Source organism: Megalops cyprinoides, chromosome 25 (assembly GCF_013368585.1).
Source record: "Megalops cyprinoides isolate fMegCyp1 chromosome 25, fMegCyp1.pri, whole genome shotgun sequence".
NCBI lineage: Eukaryota > Metazoa > Chordata > Actinopteri > Elopiformes > Megalopidae > Megalops > Megalops cyprinoides.
The window spans coordinates 1,164,571-1,184,211 of record NC_050607.1 but is presented as its reverse complement, the minus strand read 5'-3'; the positions used below and the strand labels follow the sequence as shown (position 1 = coordinate 1,184,211).

The 19,641-nt window shown below is 51.2% G+C and overlaps 1 protein-coding gene across 6 annotated transcripts in view; it reads left to right on the top strand.

Annotated features, from left to right (window-relative positions):
* Positions 1-19,641, top strand: part of LOC118771797 (myotubularin-related protein 5-like) — a 56,778-nt gene that overhangs the window by 17,476 nt on the left and 19,661 nt on the right. For 5 of the 6 annotated variants that reach the window (XM_036519850.1, XM_036519847.1, XM_036519849.1 and 2 more), the window contains exons 2-19: positions 753-838; positions 2,618-2,755; positions 3,520-3,645; positions 4,154-4,264; positions 8,450-8,479; positions 9,793-9,898; positions 10,343-10,475; positions 11,114-11,222; positions 12,120-12,233; positions 14,294-14,371; positions 14,618-14,731; positions 16,143-16,271; positions 16,415-16,513; positions 17,986-18,190; positions 18,413-18,525; positions 18,991-19,140; positions 19,230-19,298; positions 19,554-19,641. The exon at positions 19,554-19,641 is cut by the window's right edge and continues 62 nt beyond it. In XM_036519850.1, coding sequence (XP_036375743.1) covers positions 753-838; positions 2,618-2,755; positions 3,520-3,645; positions 4,154-4,264; positions 8,450-8,479; positions 9,793-9,898; positions 10,343-10,475; positions 11,114-11,222; positions 12,120-12,233; positions 14,294-14,371; positions 14,618-14,731; positions 16,143-16,271; positions 16,415-16,513; positions 17,986-18,190; positions 18,413-18,525; positions 18,991-19,140; positions 19,230-19,298; positions 19,554-19,641 — 1,998 coding nt within the window. The remainder of the gene's footprint in view (positions 1-752; positions 839-2,617; positions 2,756-3,519; positions 3,646-4,153; positions 4,265-8,449; positions 8,480-9,792; positions 9,899-10,342; positions 10,476-11,113; positions 11,223-12,119; positions 12,234-14,293; positions 14,372-14,617; positions 14,732-16,142; positions 16,272-16,414; positions 16,514-17,985; positions 18,191-18,412; positions 18,526-18,990; positions 19,141-19,229; positions 19,299-19,553) is intronic. The other variant, XM_036519851.1, reaches the window with a different exon arrangement.

Here is a 19,641-nt window from a genome sequence, read left to right as displayed (position 1 = left end):
GTTACCCTCCTCCAGATTGAACAGCCATTGACAGCCATCACTGCTAAACGTCAAAGCTGTGTAACCCACTGTGGCTCACAGGAAGCAACACACACCGCCTGTGCTGTGTTCTGTGATTTTACATTTCTACTGCTGAGAAGTTGTTGAGCAGAATTTGTTATGGGGGCATTCAGTGGAAAAGGAATATTTACATCAGCCCGAACACATTTCAGCAGCTGGATTCACCTGCAGAAGCTAATGATCCTTGGTAACAGCCACAGTCCGACTCAGACTGTCATTGGCTCAGGGCTTTAATGACAGTCTGGGCCAGGTGTGCCACACTCCGTAGTATTGGTCACTGTAAGACACAGCTTTAGAGTAAGCTGTCAGGTGCTCTCCAGGTAGTTGACTCTGAACATGCCGAGCATTTATCTGTCTGCTGTGTGAGACTCATCTTAATGTGGATGTCCAACCAAACCCTTTCCCTGGGTTTCCTGTTTAATTGCCTGTACCCGCTTAGAGAAAAAAGAGCTCTTGGAGGTGTGTAGGTGTGTAGTGTGTTTGGACAGGTGGGGCTGTGTGGTGGTAATGTGTGTGTTACGGGTGCAGTGGGGCCAGGTGGGGCTGTGTGGTGGGAAGGTGTGTGTTACAGGTGCAGTGGGGCCAGGTGGAGCTGTGTGGTGGGAAGGTGTGTGGTACAGGTGCAGCGTGGTGGTCGCAGCCCCTCCCTGCTGCAGTGCTGCATTCTAACAGGCCGGTTCCTCTCTCCGCAGGGTGCAGCGAGGGCCAGGGCCGCATCCTCCAGCGCTTTCCTGAGAAGGACTGGGAGGACAACCCCTTCCCCCAGGGCGTCGAACTGGTGAGTCCTGCCCCCCCCCACAGCCCCCCAGCCCCCCAGCGACGTCTCACTGACCGGCCTGTCTGCTGATGAGCTGTCTGACACAGTGCAGAGGTGCCACAGCTTAGTCACTGCACCTTATTTTGCTCTTGTTGAGAATGCTGAAGGTTAATGTTTAAAGAGTCAAGGCACCCATGTTTTTTGATAGATCGGTGGGTATAGAATTTAAAGCATGTTGAGGTCATACCTTACATTCCGGTGTTTTTCCCCAGTGTGCAGCATTTGCTCTAACTGTCATTGATGAAATGCTAGAATGTTTGTTGTTCATGTCTTTTCTTAAATGGAATGTGTTTTCAACACTTCACAATGAGACAAAAGCTTAGATGAGATCAAAACTCTGAATAGAGATAAGTGATAGATGGCAATCAGCGCTTAATGCAGAAAGTGAGAGTGAATGGGAGTATTTGCGCAGGTGAAAGAAAGTGTACGGAACAGTGGTGTGAAATCAGTGCCTCCTCCTCACAGGCTTCACTCGGCGCTGCGGACATGCAGTGACCTGCAACTCAGGCTCATCACAACAGCTCTGTATCCCACCAGATTGCTGTAGAGTCAAGATAAACAGAGACATGATGTGTGATCTAATCAAAATATAAACATACTTACAAAAGAAAGCTTTGAACAGTGAATGTTTTGTATATGAAGGACACGTTGAATCAGTGGGGACTGTGGGTCATCGATTTCTGTTTCATTTTCTGCATTATATTCACTCATGGGTAGTTCTGCCAGGAATATATCATGTATCCTGTGCTGTCAGAACTTACCTGGGTTGTTGTGGTTTGCTGGAGACGCCTGGAGTTTTTTTTCTTTTGTCACTCAGTCATAGGCATCAGCTAGTGGAGTCACACTGGGGCCCAGAGCCCTTAGATGCAGTTTTTCCTCTTGGAAATGAGAGATCTCAGAGCACAGGGCCGTGTAGCATTGTGAGCTCACAGGGCCGTGTCACATTGTGACCTCACAGGGCCGTGTCACATTGTGAGCTCACAGGGCCGTGTCACATTGTGACCTCACAGGGCCGTGTCACATTGTGAGCTCACAGGGCCGTGTCACATTGTGAGCTCATAGGGCCATGTAACATTGTGACCTCACAGGGACGTGTCACATTGTGACCTCACAGGGCCGTGTCACATTGTGAGCTCACAGAGCCGTGTAACACTGTGAGCTCACAGAGTGCTGTAATAGTAAAGACGTAGCCCTGTGAGCTGGAACATGGTGATGCTCAGTCCCGCTTCGGGACACACCTTAGGTAAATGGCCCTGCTCTGTTTTTCAACAATGTCTCGTGCAAGAAGCGGGCCCTTGGGAGACCCCAGTGAGCTGAGGTCCTCTTCACCTTTTTCAGAGGTGCCTGAGATTGAGCTGTTTGCTTGGTACAAGTTCAAGTTAGAGTTTAGGCCTAAATCCCTGTTTAGGGATCACATCTCTCTTACCGTCCATTTACTTAAGTTTGGCTGAGGTAAAAATCTAATGAAGATGATATGTTCATTTGTGTTGTCCTTTATAATACAACTCATACAGCGTTTGAGTCCTGGGTGCTGGTGCCCTCAATTTCAAGTATTAGAGGAATATACTGGCACACACAGATCTACATGTAAAGAGTATTTAGGGAAAAAGGAGCTAAAGATGTTTTACTAATAGTAGGGAGGAAATTCGTTGTGAATCGGTGTGAGGTTGTGCAGCACCTGCCGGCTGCGGGCAGAGCCCTCCCGCTCTGACTGCTGTGTCTGACTCTCTCCCTCCTCAGTTCTGCCAGCCCAGCGGCTGGCAGCTGGTCCCGCAGAGACTCCCGCCCTCCTTCTTCATGGCGGTTCTGACCAACATCAACTCTGAGCGGCACTACTGCCCCTGCTTCACCTTCTGGGAGGAGCTGGACAGCACACAGGTGAGGCAGCACGCAGGTGAGGCAGCATGCAGGTGAGGCAACACACAGGTGAGGCAGCACACAGGTGGGGCAACACACAGGTGAGGCAGCACGCAGGTGAGGCAACACACAGGTGGGGCAGCACACAGGTGAGGCAGCACACAGGTGAGGCAGCACGCAGGTGAGGCAACACACAGGTGGGGCAGCACACAGGTGAGGCAGCACACAGGTGAGGCAGCACGCAGGTGGGGCAACACACAGGTGGGGACAGCACGCAGGTGAGGCAGCACGCAGGTGGGGACAGCACGCAGGTGAGGCAGCACGCAGGTGAGGCAACACACAGGTGGGGCAGCACGCAGGTGGGGCAACACGCAGGTGAGGCAGCACGCAGGTGGGGCAACACGCAGGTGGGGCAATTTGTCCAGTGTAAAGAGAGAGGGATTCTTTGAAGGGAGACAGTTTATGACTTCAGTGTTCAGTTTGGTTTATGAAATGTTCTCACGTAATCTTCAGGGAGTTGGAGAGAATGTTTGAGTCCTCAGCAGCCCATTCACCTGCTTAGTGGTGAGCACATTGCTTCACATTCAAGTGCCAGTTTTGCAGTTTTGCTGAGAATTTTTTGACAATGTCTGTATATGCACACAGATAAGTTAGAACATGACACATGACCCACAGTAGACATGAGCAGGAGTTTGATGTAGATGTGTAAGTCAGAGAGATGTGTAGATGGTTTTGATTGATGTGGTGGAGCGAATTTCTCGCTGATGCTGTCCTGCTCCCCGCAGCCCCAGAAGAGCCTGTCCAGTGAAGCCGATGAGGATGACGAGTCTGGAATCATCGAGTCCCCCCAGCTCTTCGCCCCCAAGAGCCTGGTGCTGGTGTCCCGGCTGGACCACACCGACGTCTTCAGGGTGCAGCTCCCGCTCTCTTACACAGCAGTCACGTTCTGTGCTAGCAGTGCTCTACAGAGGTGTAGCATCAGTGCTCGGGTGTAGCAGTGCTCTACAGAGGTGTAGCATCAGTGCTCAAGTGTAGCAGTGCTCTACAGAGGTGTAGCATCAGTGCTCGAGTGTAGCAGCTCTCTACAGAGGTGTAGCATCAGTGCTCGGGTGTAGCAGTGCTCTACAGAGGTGTAGCATCAGTGCTCGGGTGTAGCATCAGTGCTCGGGTGTAGCAGTGCTCTACAGAGGTGTAGCATCAGTGCTCGAGTGTAGCAGCTCTCTACAGAGGTGTAGCATCAGTGCTCGGGTGTAGCATCAGTGCTCGGGTGTAGCAGTGTTCCACAGTAATATACCCAGCTGTGCTGGGTTCCTTGCTCCTGAGAAAGGTGCTGCTCACGGCAGTAGCATACTGCAGTGGTCCCTGTGGCCTGGCTCTGAGTACTGAACATGTGCATGACCGCCTGTTTCCTGTGTGCAGAACTGTCTGGGGCTGATCTACACTGTGCACATCGATGGGCTGAACTTTCCCATGGAGACCCTGATCGGAAACCTCCTGTCCTGCATCATTCCCACGGCGGGAGGGTCCCAGGTGAGAGGAGAGTGTGTGTAACCTGCCGCTGCTCCACATGACTGCACATGCATATGAAGAAGTGTATTTCCAGTCAGAGCTGTGGGGAATTTTAGGCTGCTTCACTCCTGCCTTCACTCGCAGTGTTTCTGTCTGCTGTCAGTCTATGCTGCTGGTTTGGCTGCAGGCCTGTGGAGCCCTCATTCACTGCGGGACCAAAGCCAGGCGGCTGTCAAACCTTTAAATAATGGCACATGTTTGGGAATGAGGAGAGGGCGAGGAATCCTTAAAAATCAGACTTTACGGGAACAGTACTATATAGGGAAATAACTGCTTTCTGTTTGTTTAGCTGTTTTTTTGTTGATTGTAATTGTGCTTCTTATCATTTTGAAACTGAATTGTGGGAAATGCTTGTGGACAGTTTCCAATAAGATTAAGCTGTTAACTTGCACAGTGTGTTACAGCAACAGTCAGTGGTAACCGAGTCGTTTCTGTGTGGTACACTGTGCTGCTTCTGCACGCTGAGCAGTGAAGATATCCCACAGTCCTCTGCTTCTGTCATTTCTTTCATGCCCCAGCTGACAAATTCGACTGCATTCACAGCTCAGTATTCTGAATTTAAACGCCCTCCAAAAAATGAAGAAGCATAGCAGTGAGTTAGAATGTTCCTTTGACTCGTGTTACACTTATCCACAGTGGTCATTGCTCCTGTGAAGTATCACATATGTTTTATTCTAAGAGTACATTTGTAATAATTTTCAGTGACTGAACTCTTAACACACATTATTGCCATTCAGTTACCTGTGGACCTATGGATAGCTTTCTGCATTGAGTCCAGTCAGGTCCAGACAAGTTTGTTTAGTAAAATCCCCCGATTTCCATTTTCACTCTCAGAAATGTGCACCAAATGCTTGTGCATTCTCCCTCACAAATGAAGATAAGGACAATTTCACAAATAACCCTAAGACATGATAATCTCTTGGAAACAATAGCAGCAGTTGTGTTCGCGTCTGTTTCACCAGAGAGTGTTTATACTGGCCAACCAAACGCTTCCACAAAGAAAGCTTTTGATAAGCTTTACAAAGTACCAACTCTTTATTTTCCCTTATTTACCTTTTAAAATAAACACTGGTGTAATTGCTTGGATAATAATATCCTTTGCTTGCAGGTCAGCTCAGCTTTACCTAGAGGCGTGGGCAGATGGTCTGCATGTATCATCCACTAGCACATGCTAAGGGTAGCAGCCTGGGGAGAGCTGCACTCAGCTTCCAGGAGGCTGTAATGGCATTGCTAATGGAGTTGATCGCTGTACATTTCCCCTAAAAACATTATGACCATTTATGTTTTCAAATTACCCTGAGGGATGTCCTCCACTGACCCGGGGATCCCGGGTCTGACGCCCCCTGCAGCAGACAGGAACACTGAAACTGGAGCACTGACCCCAGCACTGTGATGCATTGAGGACTCTGAGCACTGGGTTTGCTGCCTCTGAGTGTTCATCCTGTGTGTTACAGATGTGTGACTCCGGTGTATGTAGTTTTAACTTGGTTCCTCAGAATCTTACCTGTGACTGGCTCCTTGGCTGCTTCCAGGTAATCTGTCTTTTAGCAGCTTCTACCAATCAGTCCATTTTGATTTTGGTTTAGATCTAGGTTGTTTTCTTTTCTTTTGTATTTTAATCATCTGAAATCATAGTGATTCATACTGTAGAGCTCAGTCAGTCATTTCCGCTCTTCTTTGTTGAACTTGTGGCCATCGCAGAGCTTCAGTGAACCTGTAAATCATTTTTTGTACTTTTGATCACTTTTTAATTTGCCTTTTTTGTCTCTGTGTATATATTTGGCTCTGTGTAAATACTGTGGATAATGTTGATGTGGAGCATTTTTTGTTTTGCTTTACCTGGTTGATCTAACAGGAAGTGCTGTAATTTCTGCCCTGGGATTGGCTCTCTGTAAAGGGATTATGAAAGCTGTACCTTCTGGCATTCGCACACAGCTGCTGATGGAGGAATGAGTGGCAGCTGGAGTGTGAGCTCTGTGGCTAATGGATAGCAGAGAGCGGATATTAGCGGATAGTAGTTAGCGACTAGCGGAGAGTGGAGAGCGGATATTAGCTAGCAGTTAGCGAGGCGAGCATATGGGCTGTGGGGCGGGGGGAAGGAGGGGGCTGTCAGCAGTGCAACAGATGGCTGCTCAGCACTCAGGACAGCACTGCTGTGTCCACCGTCCGCTCATACAGGCGCTTCTTAGCCAGCGAAATCCGGACGATGCGCGCGGTCGCTGGCTTCTCTGCGGGGAGTTTGTCAGCAGGCCGGGAAGCGCAGACAGGAACAGGATTCAGCTGCAGTACGCTGCCTTATGGCCTTAATGTGAGGCTTTAACCTGAGGCCCAAATCTGAGGCCTAAACCTTGGCAATATTCATTCTTGCATGCTTACTTTCAGCATACACCTTAGACTCTAAGGCTATAGGCTCTAAGGCTTAAAGCCTATAGACTGTAGAGAGAGAGGCTCTGTGCGTGTGTGTGTGTGTGTGTGTGTGTGTGTGTGTGTTTGTGTGTGTGTGTACAGTGTCTGGCCTCAGGCCCACACATATGTTGGAGAACAGTGTGTAACCTGCACTGTGTGGGATACAGAACACAAAGCATAGCTTTAGTCATGTTTAAACCGTTTCTACGTCAGAAGGTAAATGTGTCTTGTCTCTGTATACATTAAGCGGGTTTGTAGAGTAAGATGGTAGTCATTAGGAATGCAGAGAAGCCAGCTGAGTCTGTGCTGTCATGAACCTCAAGTCTTTAAGAGTTACTGCTGGTGTTCGTGTAAGTGAGCAGGCTGAATCTTAAAGGGCCAGTCCCTCGTTCTGCAGCTGCCCCCCCCCCATGTGCACAGGCTTCCCCACACTGAGGAGAAGCTCCCAGTAACAGCACTTGACTCACTGACTCACTTTTCAAGAAGCAAAATCTGTGATTGACAGTATTGTCTCCGTCCACCATACTGCAGAATTCTCAGCCCACGACATGTAATAGCAGACAGATTCAGGGGATGGATGGCCTTAGCTGAACTGAAAGCAGGGAGGAATAAGGATACGGCTGACAGACGCAGCACCACTATGAACACCCTCTATATTCTCCTATATCTATATTCTCCTATTTTTACTCTCTTCTTTATGCTTTCCACCCAGTTGTCCTACAGCAAGCCTGCCTCTCCACATGCATGCATAAGATCGCGGAAGAAACAGAGTATTGCAAAGCTTTGATATGCTTGACCATGGCTGTTTTTGAAACTACAAGTCCCACAGTGCAACACAGCACAGTAGATCCTGATTGGAGGATAGGACTATTTCTGCTGATGTCATCTGAGTGATTCGTAGGTGCCTCAAAACCTCTAGAGAGTGCCTCAGCGACCCTCAGAAGACTCTGGCCAATGAAATGCACCATGTCCAGGGGTTATGGAGCCAATCATGGTCCACCACTAAGGACCCAGCGATAATCAGTGAGAAACAGAGCTCAGACTCAGACCCAGCTGTGTGCTGTAGGCCTGCAAGAAGCAATTGACATACCTGGCCTGGCCTCTTCGAGCCACGTCTGTTTTACACGGACATGTAGACTCTCAGGGAACAGCTGCTTCTTTGGCCTCTCTGTAGAGATGATGTTTTTGTGCATGCCATTGTGTATTGTGGGTGTGTGTTTTGGGTGTGTGTTTTGGGTGTGTGTGGTGGGTGTGTGTTTTGGGTGTGTTGTGGGTGTGTGTGTTTTTGGTGTGTGTTGTGGGTGTGTTTTGGGTGTGTGTGGTGGGTGTGTGTTTTGGGTGTGTTGTGGGTGTGTGTGTTTTTGGTGTGTGTTGTGGGTGTGTGTGTTTTGGGTGTGTGTTGTGGGTGTGTGTGTTTTGGGTGTGTGTGGTGGGTGTGTGTTGTGGGTGTGTGTTGTGGGTGTGTGTGTTTTGGGTGTGTGTTGTGGGTGTGTGTTTTGGGTGTGTGTTGTGGGTGTGTGTGTTTTGGGTGTGTGTGTGTTGGGTGTGTGTTGTGGGTGTGTGTTTTATGTGTGTGTGGTGGGTGTGTGTTTTGGGTGTGTGTTTTGGGTGTGTGTTTTGGGTGTGTGTTGTGGGTGTGTGTTGTGGGTGTGTGTTTTGGGTGTGTGTTGTGGGTGGGTGCCGTTGTCCACCTCTAACCTGTGTGCTCTCCTGTGGTGTCTCTGTCTCTTGCTAACTTAGCCCAGCCCGGAGGATATGGAGGAAAGTGTGGTACGCCCGACTTTATTCTCCCTTTTTATCTCTGTCAGACAGTCTCCTCTCCTCTCCATCCTCTCTTCCCCTCCTCCAATCATGACAGCTCTCTCCACCTGCAATGGCATGATTACACTAATCTGAACCAGCCACTAATCACTGATTAAAAACTCATCATTAATAGCAAAAAGCCTTGGGGGTCCAACCCCAGAGTGGTCTTCAGAGCAGAACCCTGTGTCTGATTCTGAATGTAGGCTCTCCATCACTATAAAGGATCCTCTGCAGGAGCAGTCGGGTGGGATTTGATGCAGGCTTGGGCTGAGTGTGAAGCTGCTGCTGGTTTGGGCTTTGTGTGATGCTCGGTCCTGGGGCTCAGGCTGTGTGGCGCTGTGGCTGAATGTTCATCCAGTGATTTTAACAATGTCTCTGTTCACATCGGCTTTTCCTTCCTGCTGCAGGTTACGGCTGTGCTGTTGTTTTTCATACTGCGTTCCCTGGCCTTGCATTTGCCAGCACAATGCACGAAAGAGCGCTGAGCTGTGACCCGGTGTGCCTCTGTCCTGTGCGCCTCTCCAGAGCTCAGCCATTTGAACAAGGGCCCCATGTGCGTCTGCTGGCCCTTCTTCAACTGAAAGAGTCCTGCGCTGCTGGCCGCACATGTGATTGTGTTTTTAATGCTTATCTCAATGCAGCTCATGCCTTTTTACTGCGGTGGAACACGTCCTGCTGTTTGATATGGTGAAAATGCTGTGTAATGCTGTGTAATACTTTGTAATGCTCTGTAACGCTGTGTAATGCTCTGTAATGCTGTGTAATGCTCCGTAATGCTGTGTTATGCTGTGAGACGTGGCTTGTATGAGAGAAGAGCAGAAAGCAGAAAAATTGCAAGCTTATGGGGTACATTTTGAACAGACGCTACCTGAATAACCTTTTCATTCCCTCATCAAACACACAAAACAGATCTAAGACCTAAATAATCTAATGCTAATTAAAGCTGCTTAAGAAATTCATTAAACCTTTATCATGATGGTGTGGGTGTTTTTGATCTTCTAGCAAGATGCATAGTGATTGCATATTTTAATTTTCCCTTGATTTCAGTCACTGGTGTCTTACTATTTCCTAACTTCTGCATGGACTAACGTTAACATGGCTGTGTCAGTAGCACTTGCCTTTGCCTGTGAAGGCAGGTGGGGTGCAGGGGGTGAGGGGCTCACAGGCCCGCAGAAGGACGGCAGGTGCAGTGGCATTAGGGCGGGGTGCTGAGCCCCCTGCTCCGCTGCTCCGCTGCACTCAGCGTGGCTCTCTGAAGCCCTTCACTCCTCCCTCTGCAGAGGACCATAACGCTGGGAGCGGGAGACCGGCAGGTGATCCAGACGCCCATCAACGACTCGCTCCCTGTCAGCGGCAGCAGCGTGGCCCTGCTCTTCAGGCAGCTGGGTACGCACTGTGGGGTGTTACTGTACGCACTGCGGGGGGTTACTGTGTGCACTGCGGGGGGTTACTGTACGCACTGCGGGGGGTTACTGTACGCACTGCGGGGGGTTACTGTACGCACTGCGGGGGGTTACTGTGTGCACTGTGGGGGGTTACTGTGTGTACTGCAGTGGGTTATTGTACATATCCAAAAAAATCCTGCTTACAGAATTTTTTTATAAATAAATATTAATAACAACAATTAATAACAAATTATAAGAATTAATAACAACAATAGGTGGGGTCTGGCTTGCTCTTGGGTGGTCTCTGTTTCTCTGATCTGACGGGGTAATACTGTCATCAGCAGCACAGAGTCTCCTGTCCTATGGCCTGTGTGCCGGTGACCTGCAGTAACCCCGCCTCTCTGACCTGCAGTGACCCCGCCTCTCTGACATCCCTCCCCTGCAGGAATCAGTAATGTCCTGTACCTGTTCTGCGCTGCCCTGACGGAGCACAAGATCCTCTTCCTGTCTGCCAGCTACCACCGCCTGACCGACGCCTGCCGGGCCCTGCTGGCCGTCATGTTCCCGCTCAAATACAGGTGGGGTGTGGTGATCACACAGCAGACCGTGCGGGTCTGTGAGCGTTTCCGCTCCCCCTGGCAGCATTATTCCTCTGTCAGCCCTGCCCGCGAGTAGTAGCCGCAGTTTGCTGAGGGCCCTGGGAATGTTTCTCCATCAGGGGGCGCTGTGCATGTGCAGGCTCCCGGGGCTACTCCTCAGTCAGATGAGACAGTCTGGAGTAGGTGTGCTTGCTTTAGCAAAGACTTTGATGTCAGTATTGGCGCTGATGCCACTGATGAATTCTGAGCAGTAGATTTAAAACAGGGGGAGCCATACAGTCATAATGGAAACAAGAACTTTCTGTCCTCGAGAAACAAGCATTTTGGTTTAATTGTAAAGTAGGTGTTTGGATAGAACTTCACACAAAAACACACTGTCTTTCCCTGTCTATGCCTTTCTCTCTGCCTTTTGCTGTCACTCAAGCTCTTTTTCTCTTTCTAATTCTCTCTCTCCTTCCTCTCTCTCTCTCTCTCTCTCTCTCTCTCTCTCTCCCTCCGTTTCTCTCTCTCTGTTTCTCTCTTTCTCCCTCTCTCTCTCTGTCCCTCACTCCTCTGTATTCTCTCTCTCCCCCTGCTCTTTCCTGCTCCCTCACTCTCTCTCTCTGTTCCTCTCTCAGTTTCACCTACATCCCCATCCTGCCAGGGAAGCTGCTGGAGGTGCTGAGTACCCCCACTCCCTTCATCATCGGGGTGAACTCCTCCTTCCGCTCAGAGACGCAGGAGCTGGTCAGTGTCCGCCGCCGTGCTGACGCACACACCTTCCCATGGAGACAGCACCCATAATGCACAGAGCCGCATCAGTGGCAGGGAAAGCCGGAGCTACATGCTGTGTATTAGGCATGTCATTTCCACCCCAGTGGTGCTTGTGATTGATGGGGGTTCTGCCCTGGCTGCAGCTGGTAGCTGTGGATTCTTTACCTGCAGTCCTGCTTTGGAGTCTCTCTGTTCTGCCAGCATGAGACTGCACATACCTCTGTTATGGTGTGTGTGTGTGACATGCTTTAGCCGCTGTGTGGTTATGATCATTGTAGTCCCCATACAGGGTCCTGTATGTCATCATGGCTTTATTCTTGCACAGGAAGGCATATGGATTATGAAACGTTAATGAGACGTTAATGAAAGCTGACTTTCAGACCATTGCACGTAGAGTTTGGAACAGTGAGCAGGCTGTTCTACATGTCATGCCTGGAGATACAGTAATATAGACATTTACGGTCAGAGGTCAGTCTCTTGCCAATGTCACCTGCTGTACTGTATGTTCGGGTACAGTTAGGCCTGGTCAGTAATGAATGGCTGGTGACAGGAAAATGACTACATCTGAGGGCTGTACAAAGAAAGTGCACTCTGCTTGTACAAATTGCTATCATGAGTCTGTTGTTTATAATGATCAAAGTCACAGGGATGACCCAGCTCAAAGGCATAGGAAATGTTACATTTCGGTGAATGAGGGTGAGGTAATCAGAGACTGCCGTGAGGTCATGTGACTGCTGTGCTGCTCCTCCTCAGACGTATAGCACGCCTGTCTACTGTCATTTACACAGACCGGGCCTGTGCTGCCTGCAAGCACTCAACCTGTGTGTGTGTGTGCGCGCGTGTGTGTGCGCGTGTACCTGTCCTCCACAGTTGGACGTGATCATCGCTGACCTGGATGGAGGCACTGTGACAATCCCTGAGTGTGTCCATGTGTCCCTGCTGCCCGACCCCCTGCTGCAGCAGACCCAAACTGCCCTCTCCATGGTAACCGCCTGGCACACCACTGCACACACCTGTCTCTGCTGTCTCTGCACACACCTGTCTCTGCGCCAGGCAGCAGACCCAGCTATGCCTTCAGCTCAGTCTCTCCTGGAAGCAGCCAGCCGTATAACTGCTAGCATGGCCTGTGGTCTGTGGTGTCCATGTGACTTACAAACTCTACCAGGAGGAAACACTCCCGCTTTGTATTTCTGCCATTATCTATCCAAGTGTGTTCATATCTGCTGAGCGTTACAGACTTCCTTTAAAAACAGTCACTGCACCAGCTTTTGATTTATAGCCCTCGGGATGTCCTTCCCTTTACTGTAAGTCTGCATATTTGCTGCGTTCCGATGAATGTTTTTTTAATCATAATATTTGTCAAGAGGTCATTTTGTCAGGAGTAAGTGTTTGTTTAGTAAATGATTGCAATTTATTGGCTGAGGGCAATCATTCATTCTTGGCTAACGGGGTATCGGGTAATTTTCCACTTGATGCCGTGATGATCTTGTGTTAACGAGTGAAACCTTTCCAGGGTGATCTGATGTTTGGGGGTCATTTTCGAGGAATACCGACTCACACAGATATGCATGCAACCAGAGAGGTCTCTGCAGTGGGCAGTTAGGTCTGAATGATGTCCTCAAGTGAAGTAGAGCTAAAGATGATGGGGGCATGAGGAGACAGGGACAGAGAGGAAAACTACACAGTCTTAGTATCTCAGAAAGGCAGTGGCATTGAACATTTTCAGCCAAAACACGACATGTTTGTGTTTGGATAAGATGACTATTTATCAGACTGTACATTTTATGAATTATGTGAACCCGGACATGAACCCTGCCAGGAGTTATTTGGGAACAGAGATAGGGAGAGCCTCCCTGTGCCTTTGCTGTAAGAGGCAGCAGCTGCCGTCTGAGACAGACCAAACGCAGCATTTCAGCCACCCCGTAAGTGCCTCGCGGTTCCCTCAGGGTCCAGGCTGGGACAGGACGAGCCAGTTTCATTATAAAGAGAACGTGAGAACATTAAGAACATGAAACTGGAGATTCTGTTTACATGTAACCATCTCTGCTTTGAATCTGATCAAGAGGCTGCTTCCTTTCTCTGTGGTGCCGGTGACTTTGTTCTTGTTTTATTATTTTTGTTATCTCCACAGAAACAGAAGCCTCAGTAAATGAATGCCGTCATGTTGGGGTTTTATTCTGAGGGGGTTCAACAGCAGAAGAATAGGAGCAGAAACTGACCGCGTCCTGATCCCCTTCAGAATGACGCCAGTCGTCTGCTGCCAGCCGTAACCTGCTGTACTTTTCCGTATAGTTTCAGAGGGGAGCGAGCGGACGGGTTTAAAATAGAGCCTGTCCCCATTAGACCACAGCCCCGGCGTGTGTAAATGTTTGAAGGAGGACTTTACGAGAAGAGCAGGGCCATTTCTGTCCCTGTCAGGCACGCATAAGCAGACGTTTGTAGAGGGGTCGTTTCTGTGCGCCTTATTTTTAACGCCTTCTCAAACAGCTCCTGGTTCCTGTTCCCGGAGCTGTCTGCCCGCGGGCCGTGTGTCTTCAGGCTCTGGCTGAACCCTGAGTGAGGTCACTGCAGGGCCACTGACACCCAGGCCTCTGCACAGACCTGCAGGAGCCACAGCTACACAGAGCAGCTTACGCAAAGCGCCTCTTTATTGCTTTCTCAGAGCCCAGAAGATAACTGCTGGAGGGGGGGGGCTGATAGGAGTCCTTTTATAAGACGCTCGGCAGGTTTGGCTAATTGCCTGGAAAGAGGTTTTGAGTTGGTCTGAGATGGTGCAGATTGTGGAGGGACACCAGGGCTGCTTACTGGCCTCACTGTGTTATTGCTGAGTGATGAGCTGCATCTCATCCAAATTTATTCAGCCATCCCCGTACTGCCTCTCAGCTCAAAACTCAGACAAGCACGTTTGCCACTCTGTCACCTATCAGCCACAGCACCTTTCAGAAGTGTACACTTCATGCATAGTGTTGATTTGTCCTTCCTGTTTGCCAGGTGGGATGCCTGGTATCCATGTTGACTGATGACTGATGTTCTGCTGTTTGCAGGTGTTGGATCCGGAGCTGGACGTGGCTGACCAAGCCTTCCCCCCTGCATCCACCCAGCCCTCCACCTTGAAGATCCAGGTAGCCCTTAACTTCTGTCCACACTCCTCCTTGCTTTTCACCTTTGTGTGGTATGCAAAAATGTAGTAATTCCAAGATGCACTGTGCACTTCAGGAGGTTACTGCTCTGGGTTCTGACCTGACTGCCCCCTGTGTGTGTGCCGTCTGTGAACTGACTGACTGTCGTGTGTGTGTGTGTGTGTGTGTGCGCCGTGTGTGTGTGTGTGTGTGTGTTGTGTGTGTGTTGTGTGTGTTGTGTGTTTTCAGGATAAGGAGATCCGCGCTGTGTTCCTCTGGCTGTTCGCTCAGCTCCTCCAGGGCTACCGCTGGTGCCTGCATATCATTCGCATCCACCCCGAGCCAGTGATCCGCTTCCACAAGGTACCGGAGCACCCGCTGCCCTGCTCTCACACACACACACACACACTCCCCCTGCTCTCTCACACACACCCCCTGCTCTCACACACACACACTCCCCCTGCTCTCACACACACTCCCCCTGCTCTCTCACACACACACTCCCCCTGCTCTCTCACACACACACCCCCTGCTCTCACACACACTCCCCCTGCTCTCTCACACACACCCCCTGCTCTCACACACACACACTCCCCCTGCTCTCACACACACACTCCCCCTGCTCTCTCACACACACACCCCCTGCTCTCACACACACTCCCCCTGCTCTCTCACACACACACTCCCCCTGCCCTCACACACACACACCCCCTGCTCTCACACACACACACACTCCCCCTGCTCTCACACACACACACACCCCCTGCTCTCACACACACACACACTCCCCCTGCTCTCTCACACACACACTCCCCCTGCTCTCTCACACACACCCCCTGCTCTCACACACACACACTCCCCCTGCTCTCACACACACTCCCCCTGCTCTCTCACACACACACACTCCCCCTGCTCTCTCACACACACACACCCCCTGCCCTCACACACACTCCCCCTGCTCTCTCACACACACACTCCCCCTGCTCTCACACACACACACACTCCCCCTGCTCTCACACACACACACTCCCCCTGCCCTCACACACACACACCCCCTGCTCTCACACACACACACACTCCCCCTGCTCTCTCACACACACACACCCCCTGCCCTCACACACACACACCCCCTGCTCTCACACACACTCCCCCTGCTCTCTCACACACACCCCCTGCTCTCACACACACACACTCCCCCTGCTCTCACACACACTCCCCCTGCTCTCACACACACTCCCCCTGCTCTCTCACACACACACTCCCCCTGCTCTCACACACACTCCCCCTGCTCTCTCACACACACACTCCCCCTGCTCTCTCACACACACACTCCCCCTGCTCTCACACACACTCCCCCTGCCCTCACACACACACACCCCCTGCTCTCACACACACACACACTCCCCCTGCTCTCTCACACACACACTCCCCCTGCTCTCACACACACTCCCCTGTGTGGCTCTCACACACTGGTGTCAGTGAGAGTTCAGCACCTCTGCACGGGGTGAGGGAGTGATTTTATCTGGTTTGGTATGAACGGCTCGAGCGGTGCTGATGTTCAGCTCGGACGGGGTGAGGGAGTGATTTTATCTGGTTTGGTATGAACGGCTCGAGCGGTGCTGATGTTCAGCTCGGTGCAGCCAAAGCGGAGGGTTCCACGCGCTCCTCTCCTGTGCTGGCCGAGCAGGGGAAGCGTGTGGGGTGTCTGTGCTCCTGCAGAGAGAGGGAGGAGGGAGAGGCTGAGTTTACCGTATCGGACGCTGTGTTCCTCCAGGCTGCCTTCCTGGGCCAGCGGGCGCTCACCGAGGACGACTTCCTCACCAAGGTACTGGACGGCATGGCCTTCGCTGGCTTTGTGTCGGAGAGGGGGCCTCCCTACAGGCCGATCGACGTCTTCGACGAGGTGGGTGTAAGCGCAGCAGGGTGTGGCTGTAGGAGATGGTGTAGGATCTGTTTTTGATGAGCGGCGGTGCTGTGATACTGACACACCGCATGCGATTCGGCACATACACATCGACCCCCCTCTGTCTCTGCCCCCTCTTCCAGCTCGTGGCCAACCAGGTGAAGCGCATCCGCCTGGAAGAGGGAAACCCGCGCAAAGTGATGAACCACATCAAAGAGCTGGCGGAGCAGCTCTTCAAAAACGTACGTGCTCTTACCTGCCTGTCCCTGCCGCTCTCGGTGTAACCTCCCGCTATGCAGGGAGAGATGAATGTCAGCTGAAACCTCACACCGAGAGGTCTGTGTAAAACTCCTGGTGTCGTCAGTCTGTGTTTTCTTGCAGGCCAATAAAAGTCTGTGAGCCAGTGCGGGATGTGACTGGGAGGTTTGTTTATGGGTCTGTTACAGGGGTCACCCACGACTGGGAAAATGTCAAATGTGGATAGGATGTTGCTTTAATGGTGGTTTGGTTTGGCAGGCCGCACAGCTGTGTGTTTAAATGTGAAGCAGATGGCGCTGTTTTAGACTGTCAGTAGGTCTGTACATTGTAGGACTGAGGCCTGTGGATCCATGGGAGCCCCTGGTACAGACTGGGGGGCCACAGGGCCGAGGGCAGTCCTCTCTCCCAGCCTCACAGGGCTGCTCAGAAAGCAGTATCCACCTTGCCTGTGAGACAGACCATAATAGCAAGGATGCCTTTCTATCCCTCTCCCTCTCCCTCTCCCTCTCCCTCCCTCTCTCTCTCTCTCTCTCTCCCTCTCCCTCTCCCTCCCTCTCTCTCTCTGTCTCCCTCTCCCTCGCTCTCCCTCGCTCTCCCTCTCTCTCCCTCTCTCTCCCTCCCTCTCTCTCTCTGTCTCTCTCTGTCTCTCCCTCTCTCTCTCTCTCTCTCTCTCTCTGTCTCTCCCTCTCTCTCTCTCTCTCTCCCTCTCTCTCTCTCTCTCTCCCTCTCCCTCTCTCTCCCTCTCTCCCTCTCTCTCTCTGCTCCTCCTGTCCCCTGTTGGTTCTTTAGGCAGAGTGTTTATTTTCAGCCTTCTAGCCTTCAGTTTGTGGTGAGTGTAAAGGCCAGCAGAGCACACGGTGTTACAGGCGCTAAAGCTGCACCTTGGCAGAGAACAGCGTGTCACTGGTGTCAGGACTGCATGTCCAGCAAAGTGCAGCATGTCAGCAGTGTAATGCTGTGTCTCCTGCACACCAAACCATGGAGGGATTGCTGAGGCTGCACTGTGGAGTGTAACGGGTTATGATTATTAAGACTGCATCAGGGCAGACACTCGCTTGAGCATCATCTCCGATATATTGCTGTCCATTTGTAGGTTTGGCTTCTGTTCTGTTTGGGTTGATTTTTCCCCGTGGTTGATTGCTGTAAGCAGAACGTTTTTCCCCGTGGTTGATTGCTGTAAGCAGAACGTTTTTCCCCGTGGTTGATTGCTGTAAGCAGAACGTTTTTCCCCGTGGTTGATTGCTGTAAGCAGAACGTTTTTCCCCGTGGTTGATTGCTGTAAGCAGAACGTTTTTCCCCGTGGTTGATTCCTGTAAGCAGAACGTTTGCTGTTAGATGGGTTTGCTGTTGCAGACAGGCAACTCCCTCGTGGAGCTGCAAGGCTGCAGTGGCTTCTGGGATGGGGCCCGGGTGTCGAGGCGGGTGTGACGTGTCCTGTCTGTGTTTGTGGGCACAGGAGAATCCGTACCCTGCGGTGGCCATGCACAAGGTCCAGAGGCCCACGGAGGGCTCCCACCTGCGCATCCACCAGGCCTCCTTCCCACACCTGGACGAGGTGACGGTCCAGCTGTACATTGACCACGCCGCCACCAAGATGAAGACAGCGCCCCCTGCTGTCAGAGTGGAGATGAAGTGCATGGTGCCCTTAGGGCCGCCTCTGGGTGGGTACTGACTGATTGACTCTCGGGGTAGGAACCTTGTGGGTAGGTACAACTGGGGGCTTCTATGGATACAGCTATAACCAAAGCAGGTAAATGAAGTAAATAAGTGCAGTGTCTCGTCTTCAGCTTGACCGCCTTTCCGCCTCTGTGCAGCTCTTCTGTTGGTTAAGCCTTAATAATTTCTGGCTGCAGAATGAAAACAGTCACTGGTGGCTTTTGCAGGGGATGTGGTGGACAGGAACGGAAACGCCCTGGCCAACAGCGCCCGCAGGCTGGAGGTGGTCAGGAACTGCATCAACTACGTCTTCGAGAACAAGATGCTGGAAGCCAAGAAGGTGAGCCTGCAGCTCTGTGTTTGCTGGGTCTCTTCCCTGTAAACGAGCACAGACGGGGAATTCCAAGCTGACACACAGTCATGTCCCATCTGCTGCCACATCCCCAGGGTTTGGGGGAATCTGCAGAAATGATTGGAAACACCTGATAAAAATCCAGATGTGCTGATGGGGAAAGTTCCCTCAGTTTTAGTTTATGGGAATTTGCTCCACAGAGAGAAACGCGGGCACTTCCAGTGTATTTGCACTTTCACAGTCACTCTGATTATTCCCTCACACTTGGCTGTGTGAATATGAAACTGAAATTAGATTGCCGAACATGTCTGAATTTTAAAAAGTAATGAAAATGTGGATGTTATAATGTAGAGGCAGGCTGCATCTGCTGATCACGGTGGGTCACAGTGGAATCTGAGTCTGTTGGATCTGGATGTGTTGCCCGCGTGTGATCCTGTCCCCCTCTCCCCCTAGCTGCTGCCGGCGGTACTGCGGGCTCTGAAGGGCCGGGCGGCGCGGCAGTGCCTGACACAGGAGCTCAACCAGCACGTGCAGCAGAACCGGGCGGTGCTGGACGACCAGCAGTTCGACTACATCGTGCGCATGATGAACTGCACGCTGCAGGTGGGAAACGCACTCACACGCACCTCCCTTCACACGATCAGCGTCACGCTCGCCCTCATTGTTCCTCCTCCTCCCGCGTCTCTGCTCAGGACTGCTCTCACATGGATGAACATGGCATTGCAGCAGCTCTCCTCCCCCTGGTCACAGCCTTCTGCAGGGTACGTGTGCAGCACCTGCTCCAGACAAGAAAAAAGCACCTTTTCAAACTACAAATTACAACTTTTACATCTTCGATGGATACTCTTCTGTTCTCTTGTCACTCTGGATAAGAGCGTCTGCTATAAATGAATGCAGTGTAATGCAATATGAAATGTAAGTACATCCTTTCGCATGGTAACCAGGGCAGTACATGGGATTAATGTACTGCCATGCGTGGTTCACACTTGTCACGCTGCTGTTCTCCTTTGCTGCAGAAACTGGGAGCGGGGATCACCCAGTTTGCCTACAGCTGTGTGCAGGAGCACTCGGTCTGGGCCAACATGCAGTTCTGGGAGGCCATGT